Source organism: Lissotriton vulgaris, chromosome 7, assembly GCF_964263255.1.
Source record: "Lissotriton vulgaris chromosome 7, aLisVul1.2, whole genome shotgun sequence".
Classification (NCBI taxonomy): Eukaryota; Metazoa; Chordata; class Amphibia; order Caudata; family Salamandridae; genus Lissotriton; species Lissotriton vulgaris.
In genome coordinates, this window is record NC_141695.1 from 1,722,868,117 (window position 1) to 1,722,893,163 (window position 25,047).

Below are 25,047 nucleotides of genomic sequence, written 5' to 3' on the forward strand. Positions count from 1 at the left end.
TCTGTGTTGAGCCTCTGAATGCCTCTAGTCCCAGTCCCTCTCCTGTCCAGCCACGCAAGCATACGGCCCGCTTTGTCGCCTACGTCGTAAATTCTATGTCTAGTGTTCGCGATATAACCCTTTTCGGTCGTTTTGAGGTGTGCCAGGTGTTGTTGTTGCCTAATCATGAGGGTGTGCGTCGTGGATGGGGATGGGTCCGACATATGTGCATGGTTGGCCAAGTCGAGTGCCAGCTCCAGGTCTGTGAGGTCCTTTCGTGAGTCTCGTTTGTGTCCCGTAATTGCTGCAATGGCCGCCCCCCTGAGGACTGTTTTGTACGCCTCCCATAGGGTTGAGGGTGATTCCACTGTGCCCGTGTTTTCAGCAAAGTACTGTGTGGTTACCAGTTGAAGCCTTTTTCGAATCTTGGGGATTTTCAGAAAGTTGGGGTAGATAGGGTAAATTCGGGCCTTCCGTGTACCTCCAGTGGTGAGTGTTAGGACAATCGGAGAATGATCTGAGATTCCCCTGGGTAGTGTGTCCACCCTGTCTACCATGTCCAGTCCCAGTCCCAGTGCCATGAAGTAGTCTATGCGAGAAAGGCTATTGTGTACCGCTGAATAATAGGTGTATGTAGTGGTCTCGGCGTTCAGTTGTCGCCAGAGATCCACAAGGCCCAGGGCTTCCGCAAAGTCCGACAGTGGTGCCGTACCGCGTGGCCGGGTTCTAGAGGGAAAGGTGTCCACTATCGGGTCCATGACTGCATTGAAGTCCCCCCCAACAATTGTTGCGCCATCAGGGAGATCAAGAAGGAATTTGCCCAGTGCCGGAAGGGCCACAGAGTGTAGGGCTGGGGGAATATATACTGATACCACATTTAGAGCTCTGCCCTCCCACTGCCCATGTACCGCGGCAAAGCGACCCTGGTCATCCTCCACCCGGCGTGTTACTATAAAGGGGGATGACTTTCTCATCAGTATGCCCGTTCCCCTGGAGCCAGATGTGAAGTCTGCATGCACAGCCATCGTGTAGCCTCTCCTGTCTAGGGCTTTGCAGGTGGACCCTGTGAGGTGGGTTTCCTGTAGGAGTATTATATCTGGGTTTTGTCGTTTTATGGCCTGTAGGACCAAGCCTCTCTTAATTTTGTCCCCCAGGCCCCGGACATTCCATGTCAGTATGCGTAGTGGGGGAACCCTCCCGGCCGTGGAGGAGCCCTCGGCGGGCGTGTGATTAAGTGGCCTGGCCATTAAGGAGATGAGGGAGTGTTGCACACGACGTGTGCTGTGGCGTAGCCCATGCGCCGGTGTGTGTCGTGCTGTGTAGGAGACATACTGATGTCGAGGTAATAGCACATTGTAGGTGGTGAGCGATGACAACAAACAAAATTAAACATTTCAACTTGAAAACTTCAATCCCGTCCCCCCTCCCTGCTACCCTGCTCCACGGACAATTCCCCGCCCGCTTCCCCAACTGTGCAGAGTGCTTTCGCCCTCCCCCATACATCTTACTTGCTTGTGGGGTTGGTGAGTCCCCTTCGGGCACTGCCTGTGCCCACCCTACTCAGCTTTGTCCGAGCCACGGCATCCGCGGCCCATACAGTCTCGAAGGCAATGTAGTACAGTGTCATACCGGAGCTGATTGCCCAGAGTCCAAAGGGTCTCTCTCAAGGTCTGATTCTATTTCCTCTTCGCCTCTCTGTAGCGGCCGCTGGGAAGACTGACTGGGCGGCGATTTCTCAGGACGATGTCGCGGTCGGTCACGCTGTGAGCGGTGTCTCTGTCCCGCAGGTCTCCAGCCCTCCAGCCATTCCTGCGCTACCTCTGGTGTGTCGAAGAACCAAGTCTTTCCCTCCGCCACTATCCGCAGTTTAGCAGGGAACATCATGGAGTATGGCAGTTCTCTGTCACGTAGCGCTTTCTTAACCTCCGTGAAGGATTTGCGTCGTCTGGCCACTTCCGCCGTATAATCCGGGAAAAAGGCTAGGGTTGCATTTTGAATCCGCACTGGCGGTGAGTTCCTTGCTGCCTGTAAAATTGCGTCTCTATCTCTGAAGTTGAAGAGCCGGGCAAGTACTGGCCGTGGTGCTGCCCCCGTCTTGGGAGGGCCTCCCGGCACCCTATGCGCCCTCTCCACCGAGAAGTGAGATAGACCTTTGGGTTGGAGTTTGCTTTTGATGAGGTCTTCTATATAGAGGTCCATTGCCCCTTTCCCCTCCGTCTCTGGAAGCCCAAGGATACGTACGTTGTTGCGTCGTGAACGCCCTTCCTGGTCGTCCAGCTTGTCGTGCAGGAGCTTGGTCACTTTCTGCATCCTTTCCATGGCCACTTGGAGCTCTGAAGTGTCTTCCACCAGTGACTTAGTGACCACTTCCACCTGCGACACCCTCTCCGCCATTTTGTGAAAGTCAGCTCGCAGCAGGGAGACTTCCGAGGAGATGGCGCCCACCGTGGTTTTCACCTCCGAGAGTGTTTTCATGATGTCCTCCAGCGTTATTTTGGTAGTTTTCTCTGCTTCCTGGGCTTGTCCCGAGGATGGGCGCCCCGTGGTCTGTTGTTGACTCTGGTGGCCGCAGCGAATTTGTCCAGTTTGGCCTGTGTAGACCCACTCCTGAGGCCTTTACCCGCCATAGTGTTAAGATTTGCGAGGTTCGAGGCTTCGCCGTGCGTCGGAGTGTACCGTTAGAGTCGGGAACAGCAGTTCGGTGGGTGGGTGGTGGATTGAGTGTTCTTGTCTGCTGACTGCTGAGCCTCAGTGGCCGTTTGCGCGGGTGTCGGGAAATTGCCTGTCGGTTCCGATTTGGTGCCCCTGGTGGTTTTCTCCTGGGCTGGGGCGGTTACTGCGACCTCTCCCCACGTTTGCAGTGTCGCTCCGCCCTGCACGGCCACCACAGATGGTTTGGGGTCCGAGCTCTGTCAGCCGCCCCCCCCACAGGCCGCCGGGTTACTGCCTCTGCGTTGGCGTCGTTAGTTGTGTCCGGTAAAATGCAGACCCTCTCTGTGCTCCCGCGTAGGTGGCCGGAGCGGCGTCGTCCCCCCGGGGTACCGGCGTTCTGGACCGTAAGTCTGCAGCGGTAGCAGCGTCCGCTGTTACCTCCCAGGTGCGCGGGGGCCGCTGATGGCCGCCGAGGCGTTCCCGGCCCGCTAGGACTTCGTGGGGGGGGCGGGGGGTTTTACCAGGATGAGGGCGCCGTTTCGTGTGGCCAGGGCACCAACCTGTGAGTCGCCGCAGTCCCGTTTGGTGGTGGCGGCAGTCCGCGCGCCTGCGGATGGTGTTTGCAGGAGTGTTAGGCTAGCTTGGGACCGCCTGGCTGGCGTCCGGGTGTGTTCACTCCTTCCGGCCGGCTCGGCCGCGCTTCCGCCGGGGCTCGGATGTCACGAGAGGCCGGTGTTGCTCTTCTGGCTACAGGCCCCAACTTGCCATTCGATTTAACTCGGGCTCCGGTGCTCTGATCTGTTCCAAAGTCGGACCGGTGACACCGCTGAAGTCCGGGACTCGAACGCCGCCGCTTCAGGTGCGCTAGTTAGCGGATTTTTGTGCCGGATAGATTAAAGGCTGCAGTGCCCTCGGGAGCTCTCACTTCAAGCGGCCGCCATGCTCGGCTGCTAGCCACGCCCCCCGCTAGAATGTTTTTTAATCAGAAGTTTGTCCAGTGGACTGGGTGGCAGCCTCACATGATAAAACAGACACTAGACAGCAGTTGCACTAGTTGTGAGACTGTCTGGATTCACAAGATGGGGTTTTGACTGAGGAGGTGAGAGCACTTTGAAGAAACAGTCTCAAACAAACTGGATAAAGTCTTCCCATCGGTAGACCTCACTGTGGTCAGACAGCTCTGGCCATGGCAGTCGTTGTCCATCCCTGGACTGTGGTTCCTGTCAATCTTCCAGTGGTAGACAGTCTCACTCTGTGGAAGGCACTCTAGCAGGACGAGAAGCAGTCTCAACCCATGGACTGCTGTTCTGCCCCTAGGAAGACAGTGGACAGCAGTTTTACACGCCAGATGGTTGCCTCATATTCTGCAAGAGGTCCCTCTCTCTGAAAGTGTGCTTGAGGTGGGCTGACCTGTTTTAGGGAGAGCGAGCATTTGATAGACCGACTTCAGGACCCAAAGCGCCTTTCCTGCATCCATGCAATGTGAATACAACTGGAACAAAAAAATAATCAACAAACATATTATAGATGTGTGCTCAAACCACTCTTTCGGTTCACACTTTACACTTGAGACACCCTTTCAAAAGTCTCTACACTGTTATATGTGAATTGCAATATGTAAATAATTGAACATTCTTTCTCGTAAAAATAACAAATGATGGTACTCAATTGGTGTTATGAGTTTTGTTTTTCCTTCCTACAGCCTCGGTAACCTTCATACTATTATTAGACATTGTTGTGTATTCATCGAGTATACTTTTATTGTTCCACTGGAACCACTGTTTCTTTGATATAAAATACGCACCCTGGTTCCTTAGTGAGTAGGGTTCCCTTGTTTTTCCTGTGACCGTCTACTACGATGGCAGTGTAGACGACACCGTCTACTACGATGGCAGTGTAGACGACACTGTCTACGACGATGGCAGTGTAGAGGACACAGTCTACGACGATGGCAGTGTAGACGACAGCGTCGACGACGACAGCGCCGACGACGAAATCTACATCGTCTACGACAACCGTCAACGACAGCGTCGACGAATATATTTAAAAAAAAAAAAAAACTTCTGTGGCATCAACATCTCAAAGGCAGGGAGAACAGCCTGTGTCAGAAGGGCATGATGTAGTTACAGTGCCAGATGATGATGTTGATTCATCTGATGAGGATCAGAATGAGGGACATATCCAAAATCCTGATGCAGAATGGGACGATTGTTATCCCAGATCCGGCTTCACCATCCCCGGACCTTGTGCATTCGCCTCCAGAGATCATAGGAGGTTTCCATAATCTTATGGAAAGAGCATATAAAAGATTTGGCCTTTCTGTTCCTGTTGTACAATCAGACTGTTTCCTCTATGATTTTAAAGAACCTTTCAAGAAATCTATTTGTTCCATTCCCATAGTAGAGCATGTTTGGAATGAAGGCAAGAAGGTGATGCAGTCTCCAGCTATTGTAACTCTGGTTCTACCGCGTCTGGAGAAAAAAATATAAGGGACCGGAGGACATTCCGGCCTGTCTTATTGGTCAGCCTAGACCGGACTCTGTTATTTCTCAGGCGACCCTAAGAAAATCAAGAGAACTGATGGCACCCCTGACTGATCGCCAAATGTGGTGCAATCTCTCTCCTTTCATTGATCTGCTTCCAGTGAGTGCCAAAGCGGAAGCAAGAAAGATCCTGGACAAAGGTGAACGATCTTCATCTGAGATGATAGATTGTGCAATGGACATTGCTACAACGGCTTTTTGTGCCTTGGGAGGTTCAGCGGTCCTGAGGCATCAAGGTTGGCTGAGATGTACCTGGTTTTGTCCCGAGCTGCAGAATAAAATTCTGGATCTGCCCTTTGAAGTGCTGTTTGGCAAGCATATAGATGATGCTTTACAAGACATTAAAAAAGATACCCAGACGGCAAGATCTTTGGGTACACTTCAATATCGAAAAGTACCTTTCCGGGGTGCAAGAGGGGAATGTTTCTCTAAAGATAGGGGAGGTTATCCACATCGCTACTCCTATTCACAATCCTCGCAATCATTCAAACCTCAGTACTCTCAAAGGCAAAATCAATCAGCGTCTTTCTCTTGCCATTCTTCAAGAGGTAGACAAGGACGTCAAGGGAGAGATACTTCTAAACGCCAATAGCGGCTTCCTGGCTGTGCCTACTGGTCCTTCACCCCTTGTAACACCGATGGGGGTCAGGATTACACATTTTCTCGATTGCTGGAAGTTCATAACAGATCGGTGGGTCCTAAATATCGTTCAGTTTGGCCATGCACTAGAACTCCAAAACCTTCCACCCTCCAGAGCTCATCGCCCCACAAAATCAAAACACCAGCATCTTCTCTGTCTCGAAGTTTGTCAACTGCTCACCAAGGGAGCGATAGATCCAGTGCCTCTTCCTCAAAGAGGAAGAGAGTTCTATTCCAGGTTTTTCCTCATCCACAAGACGGAAGAAAAGTGGCGCCTGATCTTTGATCTGAGGAAGCTCAACACCTATCTCATAAAACTCTCTTTTCAAATGGTCTTTCTTCAAGACGTCTTACATCTTTCGTCTTCTAAATCCAGGGGACTCTGGATCTCCAGGACACATATTTCCACGTTCAAATACACCCAGCTCACAAAAAATATTTACTCTTCACAGTAGCCAAGAGCCACTTTCAGTTCAAAGTACTGCCGTTCGAGCTCAGATCCGCTCCGCGGATATTCACAAGGTTGTTGGCCCCGGTAGCAGCATTCCTAAGGAAACAATCGCTGGAAGTTTTCCGTTACCTAGACGATTGGGTGAATAAAGCTCCGTCTTCTCAAACATCGACAAGGGCAGTCGAAAGTTACATCCAACTTTTCAATCACCTGGGTCTGCATCTCAACAAGGAAAAATCAGTCTTTATTCCAGCCAGGAGGGTCAAGTTCCTGGGCTCCATTCTGTATACAAGAAGCTGCAAGGTTTTTTCCTTCGGAAGAAAGACCGAGAAAGCTAATCTTCTCTGCCTACCATTTACAAAAGAGACGATCCCTGTCAGTTCGTCTATACAAGTTTTTCCTAGGATCGATCTCATCTTGCATACCATTATTTCCGCATTGCAGACTGCGAATGCGCCCCTTGCAAGAACAACTGAACATGCAAGAGTGCCAAGTGGAAGGTTCTTTCGAGGACAAGATAAAGGTCACTCTTCATGAGAAAAGCAGCAGGCTGGTGGGCTATCAAGGAGAACATCTCGAGAGGTCTTTCTTTCAGAATGGCTCCATCCCCTCTGATTTTAACCACAGACACCTCTATGGAAGGGAGGGGCGCTGTCTTACAGAACCTCCAAGTGAGCAGTCACTGGGACGCAGAAGAGCATTTTCTTCATATCAATCTTTTAGATCTCATAGCGATTCACCTAGCCTTTCAAGCCGAAAGTTCAAGACGCAACCGTGTTGGTCAGGACGGACAACATAACGGCCATGCATTACATAACCAAGCAGGGAGGTACGAGGTCTCATCTGCTCTCGAAAGAAACCCAGGGAATATGGAAATGGGCAACTCTCCACAATGTCGTTCTTTCAGCTGGACATCTACCAGGCTCTCTCAACACAACAGCAGACACCTTGAGTCGTCTGAAATCGGCCTGTCACGAGTGGGAATTCGATCAAGACATTCTGGAGGAAGTGTTTCAACTTTGGGGAACGCCAATAATAGACCTGTGTGCAACTCCAGAAAACAGAGAATGCCACCTCTATGCAAGCAGGGATCACCATCGAGGGTCGCTGGGGAATGCTCTTTCGATGTCATTGTTAGGCGCATTTGTTTACGCCTTTCCTTCAAATCCCCTAATCCCACAGCTTCTCAGGGAAATAAAGATGGAACCTTGCAGGATGATCTTAATAGCACCAGCGTGGCCTCGCCAATTCTGCTTCACGCAACTTCTCCTGCTTTCTCAGGTCCATCCATTATGCCTTTGTCCCATTCCATCTCTATTAACCATGTCCCAGGGACAAGTGGTACATTCAGATCCTAGTTCTCTCCATTTGAAGGTCTGGCTCCTGAGCACAGCTTAGATATCTCTCAGGAATGTAGGGAGATATTAACTCAAGCTCGCGCACCAAGTACAAACAGAAACTATCGTGCTAAATGGAAGTGCTTCTGCCTGTGGTGTCATCGTGAACACATCCATCCATTCTCTTCAGCTCCTCATCAAATACTGTCTTACATTCTATTGCTGGGTAAATCAGGCTTTTTCCCATTCTTCCATCAAAGTACATCTGGCAGCTATTTCAAGATTCAGAAGAACAGTTTCTGGTCCTTCTCTCTGGTCTGCTAGAATTATCAAACAGTTCCTGAAAGGTCTTTTCAGGGTTTTTTCCTCCAGTGCGGCCACCACCTCTGGCTTGGAATCTCAATCTGGTTCTGGCTCATCTCATGAGACCTTCGTTCGAGCCTATCCACAGGGTGGACTTAAAATTTTTGTCTTGGAAATTAGCTCTCCTTTTAGCCCTCACTTCAGCTAGGAGAGTAGGGGAGTTGCAAACTCTATCCATTTTAAAACCTTTTCTACAGTTGCAAAAGGACAGGGTATTTTTAAGGACCAATCCAAAATTTAGTCCAAAGTGCCCTTCGGAGTTCATTTGAACGAACCAGTGGTTCTAAAGTTATTCTTCCCTCGACCAACATTCCCTGCAGGAAGGTCTCTACATTCTTTAGATGTCCAGAGAAGTCTCAAATTATATCTTGAACGCACAAAGGATTTGAAGAAATCATCTCAACTTTTTGTGGCTTTTAGTGCACCTCGAAAAGGTCTTCCTCTCTAAAAACAAGGAATCACACGCTGGATTTCAAGTGCAATTTATTATTGCCACCAAGCGACAGGAAGGTCGCTGGAGAGACATGTACGAGCTCACTCCACAAGATCAGTTTCATCTTCGGCATCTCTCTTAGCTGGAATCCCTATTAAAGGCATTTGTAGGGCGGCTACATGGAGCAGTGCCCATACATTCACAAAGCATCACTGCCTGGACTCTTTCATAAGGAGCGAAGCGGCAGTAGGACATGCAGTCCTGAGGAATCTTTTCCAATGTGAGCTTTCCATTCTATCCCTCCTTCCTATGATTGCACATTTTGTATCACATAATGTTTCTGATGTATTGTTACAAGGTATATGATTGTCATATGATGACGGTTATGCAGAGATATTGTAATACTCATGTAGCAAAATGTGCACTGGTGACTTACTGCTAGCTACTCTGATACAAAGCATGGGAATCTATGAAAGTTCCAATACTGGGGCAAGAAAACAAGTTACTTACCTGTAACTTTGGTTCCCCAGTATTGGTAACTTTCATAGATTTCCATGCGCCCACCCTCCTTCCCTGGGAAAGCTCAGCCTTCAGCAAAAGTGGTTACTGATACACAACGGCTGCGAAAATCTGAGGCTCTCTTGTGAGGGTTCTATGGGGTGAGGCTAATCTGATTGGTTGTTGCAAAATTTTGGGTCTCTTTTACAGAAAGAGGTAGATATGCTACAAAATGAGATGAGGCCTAGGCCTTTATTTCTCTTTTGTACATACTGCTATGGTATTTTCTATTTACCTAGGCTGCTGGGCCTACGACTGGAAATGATACAAAGCATGGGAATCTATGAAAGTTACCAATACTGGGGAACCAAAGTTACAGGTAAGTAACTTGTTTTCATGTTTCATCTAAGATCTGTCAACTGGCAAAGGGAAATAGTTTTGCAACGGGTCTCCTCACAACTCATGGTCTCTCTTGTTGGGGTGCTCTAGGCTGGAGACAACCCTGCTGCAAAAGCATCACTCTATGCAAAGGCTGTGCCTGGACAGGTCGTGTGAAAGCAGAACCATCCCAAACCGGTTCTGAAAGTGCGGTTTGTGGATGCACAGAGCCTGCCTGCTTCACTATATAAAAGTGGGACTTCTCTACCCCACTTGTTGTTTCATGTCAAACACCTCTATAGCCAGAGAAAGGAGTGTCCTACAGAGTACTCGGAGAACTACTCTGCAACCAGACCTGGTGCCTGTCTGACAGTCAGCTTCCCAAAGGATGGGGGGCATGACGTTTGTCTGATGACCTCTTGCTGGAAGAGGTGGATACCTGACCTAAAGCACCTAGAATCCTGTTTGTCTGCTCTGAGCGATAGAAGGAGCCGGACAGCCCTGCAGGAGTAGTGACTCAGACCGAGATATGTGTTTTTTGCACCCTTATGAGGAGATTGGCCTGTGTGAAGCCACACTGATCTAGGAGTATCTGTCCCCTGATCCGGTCTGTGATAGCGTCTTCTGCGGGAATCACTTTCCCTGCCCGTGCGACCACCGGCAAAGATCATGAGACAATTACAGCAGGAGGACCACTAAAGAAACATCTGTTGGGCAGGCTGTGGCACAAACAGGAGCTCCATCCGTGGTATGCTTCCTCCCAGAAGCTGGAAGGAACGGCCATGCTGAGAGGAAACCAGGTGGCTGCCTGAAAGGACTGTTCCACCGTGGGTGGTAAGAACTCCGCAAGGATTGAGGATTTAATATATTGAACTCTGAGATACTGAGTGGAAAATACAAAAAGAGGAGATCTTCATCTGAGCCATGATTATGCTATTGGCTTAATCACAGAGAAGAATCGCCTGGACCATAGCGGTGCTGTGGTACCAGAGAGAACTAGTGGATAGAGGCACAGCCCTACCACAGCACCAAGGGTCCTTAACCCCTTGGGTGCGGCCGCGATTCTGCGCCTGTGCGGCGCTTTTAATGAGACGGCGGGTTCATGACTGCCCCTAGCCGTCATCAGCACACGCCCACCGTAGTGCATGACGGCCGGGGGCCGTCATCAGCATAGAAGGGGTTAATTTTACTTTGCTTATGTTTGTGTGTACTATTCTGTTCTAGTATGCATTAAAGTCCTTTTCTTTCTTGAATGGAAGGCCCCATATCTCTGACCCTCTGTCTCATATATATAAATACACATATAAATGTATATAAATACATACATAAATGTATATTTATATATTTGTATATACACACGCACACAACTCGGATAGGTTGTCTTGGGGTTTGGGGATGTGCTGGTGTTTTTATGATAAGACTTTTTTAGGATTTAGTGGTCGGTTTGGACTTGTTTTATAGGTTTTTGGGGGTTTAGGGGTGTGCATGTGTTTAGGATTAAGTAGCTTTAGGGGATCAGGGTTACACTTAAACTTTATAATATATAATTAATGAAAAAGTTACAAAAACAAATGATGACCTCCGAAATGATATTACATAATCATATTAGTCTGAAATTAAGGTGTTTCGAAATTAAAAATCCTAAATTATCTTAGGGGAAATAGTGACATACAACTCACTTTGAAAAGTGCTGGCACTGTAACCTGGCCACCCAGAGACTTGACTGGGGAGGCCGAGGATTAGAGGCAGCAAACCCTCTTCACTCAAGGAAACTATTTCATCCCATCTGGATTGGTTTATTCCCAGCGTGTCTGCTTGTTTTGAAATATGAGTTCCTAGCATTATAAGCCTATTACTTGTGAGGTGGACACATATGGTTTACAGTAGGTGAAAATTATATCTAAATGCTTTTTCTATGTTTTTGTATTTGGTGGACGTATTTTATATATTACTCAAGCAGGCAGAAGACTGTTTCAGAGGGCAGTGCTAATAGGTCTGGCTTGTGAATGCACTGTTAGGCCAGACCTAAAATTCCATATGTGTTGACTGCCATTCTACCATCTGTACTTCTCCTTGGAAGAAACGCCATAAATGATATAGTTATCTAAGACACTTTAGTAGCATCGCAATGGCCCCTAAAAGTTCAACCACAGGTTGGCAAGCACTTTTTTGTGGAAGCGCTCAACTTCTGCCCTATCAAAACTTGCTCTTCTGGCTCCAAATAGGTGGGTGGAGCTAAAGGCCCTCTCCTGGTGATTCTCACATAATTGTCTGGCGAGAGCTACGCTGTCAAGCCAGACTATAAATAAAAAAAACAGAATGACCACAAATCACATGTACCATGTATGTTTTATGTATCTCCGACATCACACTGATGTGTTTGAGATATAAAGTGTAACAAAATTAAAAGGGTGCAGCTTCTTAAAGTAATCTCTTCTTACCTTCATGAATTGGTGTTTCCACATTACATGACATACTTGTGTTGAAGGGGTTGTCTGGAAAGATATCGTTACATCAAAAGACCTTAGAAGTTCACACATAACTGTGTATGGATCTAGCAAAATGTATTATTTCTAATGGTTTTGCCTGTAGTGTATTATATAGGTTTAATAAATAACGTACTCGTTTGTGTGTTTTGTGCGTGTGTGCTTGTGCTGGGAAATGGGGTTGTGATTGTGCATTCTAGGGTATTTCTAAATGGGACAGCAAAAAAAAGGCCATGGCGTTGGAACTATAACATTGTTTCAGTCAAGAGAAGTTAAACCAAAGCTGTCCAGCGTCACAGGTTCATGCATGAATAGGTTATCCAGTCTGTAATTTTGCTTTGCGATCTGTGCCTTGCAGTCCTGGTTGTCCCATCTTAAAGTAAAGACTACAAGTCCCAGAATGCAATATAAACACCTGGTCTGGATGATCTACTCACGCATAGACCTGTTACACTTGTAAGCTCTGGTTAAAGAAACCTTGTTGTGAGGTGTTACTGCTTGGACTTGTTCCAGAAGCAAACAACTTCTATGGACTTTTTGAAACGTCTTCAAATGGGAATGCTCCTTGGTTTTCTATGTACAAATCTTCCTACTAATATGCTGGAAGTCAGCCTGAGTGGAGACTGATATAACTCAGTGAGTTAAGCACCTGATGGAGAGATCTTTGTTTAACCTGGAGGTCAGAGGTTCTAATCCTAGTAAAAGAGGTCGGTCGGTTAATGTCCCAGCAGCATGGGGTTGCGTTGTGGGTACATGTTTATTCATAGCAAGATATCTCAGTAGGTTACTGTGCCTGTTGCATAGACGTGGGTGTGAACGAAAGGTTGCATGTTTATATGTTGAATCCCAATAGGATAGTCAAGTGTTGACAACGTTCTATAAAAACTGAATTGTCCTCATTTCATATAGCAATGTGTAAAAAAGAGGAATTTCTTGTGACATCGGTACTCGGGAGAAAACAGCATCACTGATGTACTTGAGTTTCATTTGTATTGCTCACAGGACCAGTACTTGCCCCGTACTTGATTTCTAAAAGCAGCTTGCAGACCCCAACATCCGCAATGACACACTCAACCAAGGGTCGCTTTGGGGATTCCCTTCTTGTGGCCTGCCTTTCTCTCGCCCCGCACACAGACTGATCCCTGAGGAGCGCAGAAATCTGCCTTGTAGTGTTCATCTTGCCACTCTGAGCTCTGCAAACGTTGTCAACACGTCCTGGAGCAGGAAAGCGCCGTGATACCGCAACAATGGTAGAAAGTGCTATACAAAAGCAAACCGCATAAAATGCTCGCATCCCTGAAAGATCTCTCCCCTGAGGGAACCTGGCCTCTGATACTGAAAAGCTCTGTATGAGCTGCTTTAAGACTGAACATATATTACATTAACTGGGCGCCCCCTCCTTTATCTAAAAGTGACTTTGAAAGCCTTGCCGTTCTGAGTGCATAAAGAACGCGGCCTTCGACCTTTCTGCGCGATGTGATAACGCATCCGCGCGCCCCACGCACATCACGCCGAGTGCAAAGGTCACGCTCCTATCTATGGATTCAGTGGCGCCGCTGCCGGTGCTCGGCTCTGGGAGCACAAAGGCCGTCTCGAGACCCTTATCTGTGCTCTGTACGACATGTCTGCCTGCGCGGGCGGGGCCCCCGTCTACCCACAGCCTGATGCCCTGGAGGAACCAACCTGCTGCCTGACCTCCGGGGACAAAATCCAACTCTGGGACTTCCTTATTGATCCATATTATAGATCAGGAAAACCATGGCATCTCTGTGCCGATATGTTATCATGCCCGGCTATTTATGTAAGTATATACGTGGTATTTGTAACCTGAACCTGGCACAGAGTGCCTTATGGGATAGAGGGAAAAGATCCAGCCAGGGAGCGAATATTGGCAGGCGATGCTTGGCTCTCTTTAACATGTTACAAGGTAGTATATTTTAAAGAGAGGAGTGTGATTACCAGTGGGGCTGTGCAGTAGCACCCACTCGATTCTATTACAGTTTTCCAAAATGAAAACCGTGATCTTTCAGAAGACAGAGCGCCAGCATTGCATACATTGAAAGGTTCCCTGTAGTAATTTAAGTATTTGAAAATGTTCTATAATTTAGGCTTGTTACCAGAGTTGGAATTGGATTGAAAATCGGCCCGGGCACGCCAATAAAAGTGGCCCACATTTGTATATTGCGTTGCCGCAAAACACTGCTTCAGCGAAATTTTATTAAAAAGGTGGGGGGGAGAGCGTTAAAAAAAATCCAGGGATTAGTTATCACTGGTGAAACACACTGATGACAAGTGAAGCCACTTTTGCTCAGACCCCCTACCCGCGCTCAATATGTATACATTAATGGGCCGGCCCAGCGAAACAAAAGGAGTGACACCTCTGCCCCTTGATAAAAGGGAGGTAATGGACGCCCATTAACCTCCAGAAAGGCCACTCAGAACCCAACTGGGCCGTTGGTGGCATGGAACAACTCAGAAACCGCCCAAATCACCCCCCAGGCTGCTCAAAAAAGCAGCCCACAGCTGGAGCCCGAGTGCCCTCATTACCAATCCGACGCTGCTTGTTACCCCATTTTCCAAACATTTCTCCACCTACCCTCCTGGGCAGGCTTGGGTACTCTGCTGTACTGAACTGCAAATTGTCACACCAATTCCTTACTCCTGAGGCACGAAAGGCCAGCATCCGCACTCTGAAAATTGTTCCAGCTCCTCTGGTGTCTACAGTTTTTCTTAAACAGTAGAAGGGTCATTCCAGAGTTTCGGTGCGTAGATGAGAAATCCTGTTGCCTAGATTTTTCGTGCACGTCTTCCTCTCCAGTCTGATCCCTTACTGGTCCTGGGTGTATCAAGAGCCGACAGAGGTGTTGGGCTTGTCAGCCAGGCGGGTGCGGGAGCAGCTGGTCTTGAATTAGGTAGGTTCAGCGAGGTGAGGCAGTGGATTCCTTTAAGGTGGGTGCGATGTGGACATATTCTCCATGCTCTTGATGAGGTGTGCACTGATACGTAGGATAACTTTAAAGGAGGCCATTTTGAAGCTTAGATGCCTTGGAGCCAGATGGTACCCCCATCCAGATGAGAGAGCATGAGGGCTTGAACTGTTTCTTTGTTGTTTATATAGAGAGAGCTGGTTCCAAACATCCTTGAGGGTATGTTCTCTGTGGATGCTACATTATGGAGCATTTATGAAGCTGACCCTCTTCAAACAATTGGCCTCTTGAAAGATTTCCATACAGATAAGGACACACAAGCCCATACTGTCTGCCCCATACCTACAGACAAGAATTCCCCCATCCCAAGAGTGCCAAAAGCCGGCTGAGAGCCCACCCGGCCCTGCCGATTGACTGAAGATGGTGGATATTATCTTGTTTAGTCTGCTGTGAGGTGTCACTTGGCTTCCAAGTTTGCTCCCGGGGGGAAGGCACCTTATACCACTCTGGGCAAAAGGAGGTACTAGGACGAGAAGCCCCCAATGTCAGACTAGCGGGTCGGGACTCCCACTGAAGCTGGAGAAGTTGCTGGGCCTCCTTCAAGGATCTGATAGACTGACGCTTACCCTCCCATATGACATTTAAAGATAAAGGATGCCCCCACTGGTACTTGATGGTAAAATCTCTGAGTTTGTCAGTTACTGATTTAATATCCCTGTATCGTTGCAACGTAACTGGGGCCAGGTCCTGGAAAATTTGTATGGGGTGACCTCCATAGGAAAGATCCACTTTCTCCCTGGACGCACAAAGAATTGCCTCCTTCTTCGTGACAAAATGCTCTTGAGTCAAGATATCCGGGATTAGGTTTGGGTTGGATCGAGGGACCGGCACTCGATCGCCCTGTCTAGTATAAGGGGGGAGGCATCTTCAACACCCCTGATCTCCTGGAGGAGTTCCGCGTTATACCACATTATGTCTTGGCCCTCTGGACCCCTAGGGACCCCTTTAATATGTAGATTATTCCTACGGCTCCTATTTTCCAAGTCCTCCTGTTTGATCTGGCGTTCTATGCGCTGGTCTTCGAAGGGGGTTCTCCTCAATTGAGCCGCTGCCTCAGGAGGTGGTTTTGCCCAGAGCAAGGCAACCGTTGATTCCTTAGGAGCAGGAGGGGCTGTGTCTTTTCCCCCTTTGGTGTGGAGCATACTTCTACCAGGTTTCTCTTAAGACGTTATGATCTGCTTTCTGTGGGCAGGGTCTCGGGTCAGCAAAAGTTCTCACAAGGGGAAGGGTGCTCCAAGAATCAAGTCTGACCCAACCACCTCCTCAAAATGATGTAAGCGATGGGAAGTGCGGAGGGGCGGCAACTATAGTCAGGGCCCCATGGAAGGCCGGGAAGGGCCAAACCCGGGGGACCCGCCACTCCCATAGTTAAAGGGAAGAAAGATGTGCTTAGGCCCCAGCCCGCTTGTGCAGCTGATATCCTCCATTGCTACCCCCAAGAGAGCCAGTCAGCTTGAGGGAGCCCCCCTGGGGATGTGGTACCAGGTCACCAACACGCTTCAAAGGCCAACAGAGGGGTGTGGGGGAGGGAACCAGCAAGCTGGTCAAATGCACAGCCGATCCTCCGCTCTCTACAGGGCTCACAGTTGTCCCCCGCTGCTCCAACCTTAAAAGTCCTCCTCACCTCTATCCACGCAGCCTTAGCGTCAGACGTCCGGCCTCGGTCGCGTGCATACGGACTCAATGGTGGGGTCTGCCGCCCCCTCCTGGTCTGGTGCAGTGTCAAAGCCCACCGGTTCAGGGAAAGAAGTACACAGTGCCCTCACCACAGAAGGCAACAGGGTGCCTCCTCAGACCCCACTGGGGTGCCGCTATTTAGTCCCAGCACCAACAGCATGGAAGGTCTTCCTCCCCTCTCAGGCAGAGGGCTCACAGAAGGGGAGGCTTTTTATGGGCCTCAACAGTTGCAGGCACCGGCACTCGCAAGGGAGGAGCCCGATCCTCAGGGCTCTTCCCTGATGTAGAGGAGCACGGGCAACAAAAAGAGAGTTCGATTGGACACAGGCCCTAACCTTCAGGGAAGAGAGCTTCACATAGGTAGGCGGCAGAGCCTAGGGTCTGCCCCGAACACCGCCGGACCGTATTGACCAGAAGGGCTCGAGTAGTAGCTAGAGTCTGGACCGCAACACCCAGTTCCTCGTGTGCGGCCTCTGGGGAGTGAATGCGCCTCCCAAGTAGGTCCACAGGGCGCAACGTTGGCTTAGCTCAGTATGGGCCTCATCGGCCGCAAGCACTGGCACTCCCAAGGGAGGAGTCCGGTTCCCAGTGCTCCCTCCCTGATGTAGGTGAATGCGGGGGACAAAGAGAGGGTCCGATTGGGCACAGGCCCCAGTCTCCAGCTAATAGAGCTTCTCCCAGGTAGGGCGCAGGGCCGAGAGGCTACACCGACTACCGCCGGGCCCGGATTAGCCAGAAGGGCTCAGGTAGTGGTTGGAGTCCAGTCCGCAACCCTCAGCTCCTCGTGGGCGACCTCCAGGGAGTGAATCCACCACCAGGTCGTCCCCGCAAGGTCCGAGGGCCACAATGTTGTTCCCGGTTCCGTCGGGGTCTGAGCCAAGATGGCGGACAAGGCACCGGGTCCAGAGGGCACCAAGGCGGTCAGGGCGGAGTGGGGGCCTCACTCACCGCAGAGCAGAGTCCAGCTGTCCCCCGAGGGCTCGCATCTGCTTCGTGTGCCCGGGACACGGAACAGACGCTAAGAGCGTCTTACTCCATCAGAGTCTTGGCCACCCAGTCCCCCCACCACCCCCCACCCCGCCTTAGAAGGCTTTTGACAGGGTGTCTTGGAGCTATCTATGGAGGCTCTTGGAAGCCAACGGCCTAGGGGTCTCTTTTATTAAAACAGGACAGGTCTTGTATGCTAACCCTATAGTGCGAATGCGAATAATGGGGGAAGAATCTGAGACATTTTCAATTGGTAGGAGTGTCCGTCCTCTCCCCTGTTATTCGCATTATATATAGATCCCCTCCTTAGACGGCTGGAGGCCTCCACCGACATTATCCGGGTTGGGATACTAAGCTACTGGCGTATGCCGATGATGTAGCTATAATTATCTCCGACCCTGAAAGAGCGCGGCGTGCAGTGGAAATTATTGAGGAAAATTTCAGGACCCAATTGGGTTTTTACACTGAATAAAGCGAAAAAACAGATCCTGATTGATTTACCACAATCTCTGACAGAAGGATTGTGGAGGAAGCAGTTTATTTAGGTATACATTTACGGCGAAGGTGGAGGATATTGTAGATCTAAACCTGGTCCCTATAATGGAGAAAATTAAGAATGACCTTTGGCGATGGGACAATTTAAAGTTGTCAATAATGTGGTGGTGAATTTAATTAAAATGATGATCCTGCCCAAATTACTGTATATATTCCGTACGATCCCCCTGGAAATACATAATGATTGGTCCAGGCAAATCGAGAGAAAGGTGGCTAGATTTATCTGGTATTATGGCAGGACTAGGAGAGCCAATGCATTTCTGTCGCTTCCTAGGGATAGAGGGGGATCGGAGCTTCCTCACTTCAGGCTATACTACCTTGCCGCAGCTCTCCAATATTATGAGCCTCTTTTTGGAATCGAGGCGAGGCAAGGAGATGACCCCAGCTATGTCCCGTCAATTTTCGAAATCCTGATTGGAGTACGGGCTAATGGCTGCCTCTTGAAATTTCATTAATCAAGTTATTTAAAAAAGACATGGTTTAAGATCTGAATCGCTGCTTTCCGTATCTGGGCAGGCATATGGAAAAAACTTGAGGTGGGTAGGTTTAGTCTGTATACCCCCTTGATTGGGAATGATCAGCCTCCAAGGATTTACAAGATGAGTGTCTGGCAAGGTGGGGAAAAAGGGGGCCTTTATTGGATAGGAGACCTATTGGCTGGGGGCCAAATAGCATATTTTGAAGTAGTTTGGGAAAGATTTAATATCGCCCCCGGGACTTCTTCAAGCTTTTACAGCTGAGGGCATTTCTTCTCAAAAAAGCTAGCAGCGCTGCGGGCTTTGCGCAGGCACCACTAATCGAATTGTTAATAAGGGCTTCTGGTTCATCGATTTGACTCCTGTTTTTGGAAATCACTAGAAATAGTGGCTTCTGTACTGTGTTCTGCCAACCTGCGGTCACAGCATTTTAAAACTCTTTTTGATTTATACATAACGCCTGCGAAAATTATAAAATGGGGAGGAATGGATGGGACCCAGTGTTTCAGGTGTAAGGTACATAGTGTGGATCTGGGTCATATATTCTCCACATGCCCTAGTATAGAACTGATCGGACGACAAATATGTGGCTTTTTGTGGCATGCATTGAATGAGGATGTCCCTTTGTCACCTCACCTTATGTTACTTGGCTTAACAGAGCAAGATGGGAAAACTGGAGAAGAGCTTATTTTTATACCAATGTCAGTCCTCAGACTCTGTGTAGCCTCAGCCTGGCTTGATCCTTCACCCCGACCTTCCAGCAGTAGAAAGGTCAATTTTTGCATATTTACAATTTCGAAAGAACACTTTATGAACGGAGAGGCAGAAAGGGAAGGATTACAGGCGAAAGGATCTTGGGACCATTAACTGCTTGGGCTACTCTACTCACCTACTGAATAAATGCTGAGGCTCCGTCCAATCATGATTTTGTATTTATGTTAAATTCTTGATATATGCGCCACCTTCTGCAGTGTCTTATGCCTATCAGTATGCTGTTGTTGTTTTTCTAGATGTATTGGTATTTATGATTAATGCAACCCAAATAAATTCAGCTCTCTGTTTATAGTCTGTATAAGTCTATAACCGTTTAAACCTTTGCACTAATGTTTTCATCGATCAATGAATTACACTGGTTTTATAAGAACGATTAATCTATATGAATTGTGGCTTTTGGAACGTACTCCTATGTATTTTGACTTTTTGCTGCATTTGCACTTTTTGTGGAAAAATATTAAAATTAAATTAAAAAAAGAGAACTGGCAGCAGTGATCCACATGTCACCTTCACAACCAATTCTCCAGGCTTGGTCCCAAATACTGGGTGGTGAATTTCAGATGTGGCCATCAGGACTGTAACCAGTCTTCCAGATTCAAACCCTGGAACTTCACACTGTCCCACAGATATCACCTCCACAGCTGGGCATAACCCTATTGATGGGGCCACCAGACCTGGACATAATTCTCCAGTTGAGACCTTAGGAGCTGTAACAACAGCGCAGGAATGAACCCCAGAAATGAACACATGTTACAAGATGGAGTTTCCTGGTACCGACATCATATCCCACTCTAGGCGTTCATACCGTAACAAAGTAATCCGGAAAAGGCCTCTCTTGTGATTTCCACAGTGGTATCACATTCTGCCTTTTCTTGCTGGCTTTAACTCTCCATAATATCCCAAATTGGTCTTCAGTTCTATACAATTCCCTTAACTACAGCAGCACCACTGCAACTGATCATTTTGTGTGGGTATTTCAGATTTACTCATCTAATGATGATCTGGGTATGGTTGAGTAAAGTGTGGAAGTTAGAGGATGCTTATGTATGTGTTTCTCTTTTCATTTCCAGCATTAAGATGGACTCTCAAATCTACTATGGTCCCCTGCTTTACCTTTGCTTCTCAGTTCTACTCTGGTACTTCCAAGTGAAGGGTCTCCCAATATCAGACCAGCCACCTCACATGGTGCCACCATGTGTCACACAATATCCATTTCCTTCACATAGTCACCTGGTGAAGAGCCATTATCACATGGTGGAAGGGAAGGTTAGCTTGAAACATCTGCACTGAGTGGTCTCCCAGCTCATCTTTCAAGGATCTAAGCAGCTAATGCGTCCACTGTAGGGGGCCTGTGTTTGACCTCACGGGCACAGGTTCAAATCCCTGCAGGTCCACTCAGCCTTCTTCCTTCTGAAGTCAATAAAATGTGTACCATTGAGTTGGGTAACAATAAACATCCATTTTGCAGCGTCAATCTTTCTGGATTCACTATGCTGTGCATTATTCCGCAATCTGGTGGTTGGGTCCAGAATCGTAGTCTTTTTTTTCTCTCTTTTTTTTTTTTTTTGTAGCCCAGGTGGGCGTCGACGTTCCACCATTTGGTGTACCTTCGGTGACGTCGGCATGCTTCCTGCGGAAGCTACCACCCTTGGGCGCCATCTTCAGATTCTTTTTTCCGCCGTTGGGTCTGGATCGTCCCGTGAAGCTCCAGAAGTTTTGGAGGAAAAAAGGAGAAAATACAACTACTATTCGACGGTAAAGACCGGAAAAGTTGAGGAGAAGAAACCATCAGAGAGGAGACGACGAAGAAAGAGAAGAACTTCGAGATCTTCGACTTCCTTGGAGGAATGCGCATACAGGGGGCCCCCTGAGCACAGGGATGTACAAGACTCCGTTTAAATTCTGCAAAAACTGCCACCACAAGTTCGCACAGAAGGACCAACACCCGGTCTGCAACCTCTGCCTGCCTGTGGACCACGAGAGCAGAGACTGCAACGCCTGCTCCGTCTTCAAGCCGAAGACACTCCGAGTTCGAGAGAAGCAGAGGATAGCTCATCGCACGATGCAGGGCAAGGGCCAGGCCCCGACGCTTTACGAACTGGGCCTCTCCACTGACGACGAGGACAACATCGCCGAAGGTCCAGAGGACTTCACGGTCGCAGAGACCGATAAGAAAACGCCTGATAAGGTAGGAGAGTCTACGACCCCGAAAACCCCCTCAGGGCCTCGAAAACCAGAGGCGGACCCTCGAAAGGCAGAGTCCAAAGCCTCGAAAGGAGCACCGGCGCCAAAAAGTTCGACGGCCGAAGCTGCATCCTCTGAAAAAGAGCCCAGCAGATCCTTCGACAAGGACTCCCGGAGGCAGAAGACCGGCGAAAAGCAGTGGTTGTCGAAGCAAGCCCCCGAAAAAGGGTCTTCGACTTCGAAGGAAAAGGAGCTGAAGAAAGCTTCGACGTCGACGACACCGCCGAAAAGAGCAGCCGAAACGCTCGACGACGACCAGGCCGCAGAGATGCTGAGAAAGAAAAGAAGGCTCGAGGCCGAGATGGAAAACATCCTCCAGAGAAAGAAAGACTTCGACGACAAAATGAAAAGTTACAAGATCCCCTCGAGGCCGGCAACGTCCGTCGCGGAGGTGGTACAACAGGAGGAGTTCGACGTCGAAGATCCGCCGAAAACTCCGGAGCTCTCGGAGCACGAAGAGGAAGAGGACCTCTATTATAATGAAGAGGATTACGGGGACCAGCAGTCAAGCTACGGCTTGGTTTCCTCGACGGCCCAGGACCAGGAATGGCAGGACATCGAGGCCGAAAACCCGGAGGAGGCGGTGGAGACATATCCGTCGAGGCCTTCGCCACCGGACGACATCGGGGCATACAACGAGGTAGTGAGGAAGGCAGCAGCAGCTTATGGGGTGAAGCTAGAGGAGGAAAGGCCAAAAGCAGATTTCCTGCTGGAAACATTGCTCCCCACACAGACAAGAAGCCAATTCCTTCCCATGCTGAAAAGCATCACAGATCAGGGGAAGGAAGCCTTCAAGGACCCGGCTACATGTAGATCAGTAACGCCGAGGACAGAAAAGAAATACAAATTCTCCTCACAGGACCCAGCTTATATCAAGGGGTCCGTCACAGCTGACTCTATTATCGCTGCAACGGCTAGAAGAAGGGCCAACGTCCCAACAACATCTGGCCCTCCACCAGACAAGGAAAGCAGGAGGATGGACCTAACGGGCAGGAAATTAGAGAGAAACGCCGCAACGCACTGGCGGATGGCGAACTCGAACGCCCTCCTAAACAGACATCAATACCAACATTGGGATGAGATGGGGCAATTGCTCAAGCACCTCCCGGAACAATACAGTGAGAGGGCATCACACCTTGTGGAAGAGGGGAAAAGCATTGCTAACTCGTGCCTGAAGACAGCCTTGGATGGGGCTGACACATCCAGCAGACTGATGGCTATAGGCATCACAGAGAGAAGGCAAGCCTGGCTCAGGATCTCAGGCTTCAAAGCTGAGGTTCAGAACAACATCCTGAACACACCATTCAATGGTGAAACGTTGTTCGGAGCCCCAGTTGATGAGAAGCTCACACAACTGAAGAAGGACAATGAGACGGCAAGGTCCATGGGGGCCCTGCAATTCAGGGGGATGAGAAGGGGCACTCCTACGCGGAGGCCAAACAGCAGAGGTGGAAGCCAGCGAGGAGATTCTCACCAGACGTTCCACCAGGGACAACGGAGTGACAACCAAGGTCACCAGGGCCAACAGAGACAAAACTGGAACTACCAGAACAGGGGCCAGTCCTTTCGTTCAAGAGGAAATGGACGAGGACAAAGAAGAAGAGGCGGCGAACAACCCCTCTCTAAGTGACTGCTCACGAGAAAAGGTGCTCAACCACCCAAACCCTCTGGGGGAAGAGCACGGAGAAACAAAGAGGAGAGGGATACACGGACAGGACACAAAAGATCATGTAACTCCTGTAGGAGGCAGGCTAAGATTTTTTCTCCAGGAGTGGAGAAAAATCACCACAGACAAGTGGATACTGAACTTCATGCAGTTCGGATACTGCATAGAGCTGCTAAAGAACCCACCAAACAGAAAGCCAAAGAGAAGAGAACACTCTGGAACAGAACTACAACTGCTCCAAAAGGAAGCTCAAGAACTACTCCTCAAAGAGGCCATCGAAACAGTCCCATTCAAAGAACGGAACAAAGGAGTGTACTCAAACTACTTCCTGGTACCGAAAGTGGACGAAAGCCTAAGACCAATCCTAGACTTACGGTTCCTAAACAAATACGTAAAGACCCAAAAATTCAAGATGACGTCCCTGCAAGAAGTCATCCCACAGATAAAGGCCGGGGACTTCTTGTCCACCATAGACCTTAATGACGCGTACCTGCACATCCCAATGAACAGGCAAGCAGTTCGGATACTGCATAGAGCTGCTAAAGAACCCACCAAACAGAAAGCCAAAGAGAAGAGAACACTCTGGAACAGAACTACAACTGCTCCAAAAGGAAGCTCAAGAACTACTCCTCAAAGAGGCCATCGAAACAGTCCCATTCAAAGAACGGAACAAAGGAGTGTACTCAAACTACTTCCTGGTACCGAAAGTGGACGAAAGCCTAAGACCCATCCTAGACTTACGGTTCCTAAACAAATACGTAAAGACCCAAAAATTCAAGATGACGTCCCTGCAAGAAGTCATCCCACAGATAAAGGCCGGGGACTTCTTGTCCACCATAGACCTCAATGACGCGTACCTGCACATCCCAATGAACAGGCAAGCAGTTCGGATACTGCATAGAGCTGCTAAAGAACCCACCAAACAGAAAGCCAAAGAGAAGAGAACACTCTGGAACAGAACTACAACTGCTCCAAAAGGAAGCTCAAGAACTACTCCTCAAAGAGGCCATCGAAACAGTCCCATTCAAAGAACGGAACAAAGGAGTGTACTCAAACTACTTCCTGGTACCGAAAGTGGACGAAAGCCTAAGACCCATCCTAGACTTACGGTTCCTAAACAAATACGTAAAGACCCAAAAATTCAAGATGACGTCCCTGCAAGAAGTCATCCCACAGATAAAGGCTGGGGACTTCTTGTCCACCATAGACCTCAATGACGCGTACCTGCACATCCCAATGAACAGGCAGCACAAGCACATGCTAAGGTTCGCAGTGAACAACGATCACTTCCAGTTTACAACCCTGGCCTTCGGTCTAAAATCCGCACCAAGGGTGTTCACCAAATGCCTCGCGGCAGTAGCCGCGCATCTGCGAAGGGAGGGGATACACGTGTACCCCTACCTAGACGCCTGGCTCGTAAAGGCAAGCTCGTACAGGACATGCAAGGATCACGCACAGCAAGTCACGAGAACGCTAACTGGCCTGGGTTTCTCCATACACTGGGGAAAATGCTCAATGGAACCGGAGCAGGTGAAGATCTTCTTGGGTGCTCAAATCGACACCGTCCAATGCAGAGTGTCACCCAGCGAAAAGAGGACACTCAGCCTACTGAGGGAGAAACGTCACTACCTGAAGGGGCGAGCTCTGACAGTGAGGACAGTGAGCAAGATCTTAGGGATGATGGCGTCGTGCATACACCTGGTCCCCAATGTACGCCTACAGATGAGACCGCTCCAAGAGTGGCTACAACAGCAATGGTCGCAAGCTACAGGAAGTTGGGAGGATCTAGTGGTTGAGACGCACAGGGTGCAGGAAGAAATAAGGTGGTGGACCAAGGAACGGATAACAGTAGGGAAACCTCTAACACCACCGGACCCAACAGTGACCATTACCACAGATGCATCCCAGAAGGGGTGGGGCGC

At 49.0% G+C, this 25,047-nt stretch overlaps 2 protein-coding genes across 2 annotated transcripts in view; both read left to right on the plus strand.

The window, feature by feature from the left end:
• Positions 1-25,047, plus strand: part of LOC147706435 (tyrosine-protein phosphatase non-receptor type 6-like) — a 315,590-nt gene that overhangs the window by 45,464 nt on the left and 245,079 nt on the right. The gene's annotated exons all lie outside the window — the stretch shown is intronic.
• LOC147706437 (uncharacterized) overlaps positions 5,236-25,047 on the plus strand; it is a 34,774-nt gene continuing 14,962 nt past the window's right edge. Inside the window, exons 1-3 of the mRNA XM_086928417.1 lie at positions 5,236-5,535; positions 21,230-21,979; positions 22,037-22,970. Of these exons, the coding sequence (XP_086784543.1) occupies positions 5,236-5,535; positions 21,230-21,979; positions 22,037-22,970 (1,984 nt within the window). The remainder of the gene's footprint in view (positions 5,536-21,229; positions 21,980-22,036; positions 22,971-25,047) is intronic.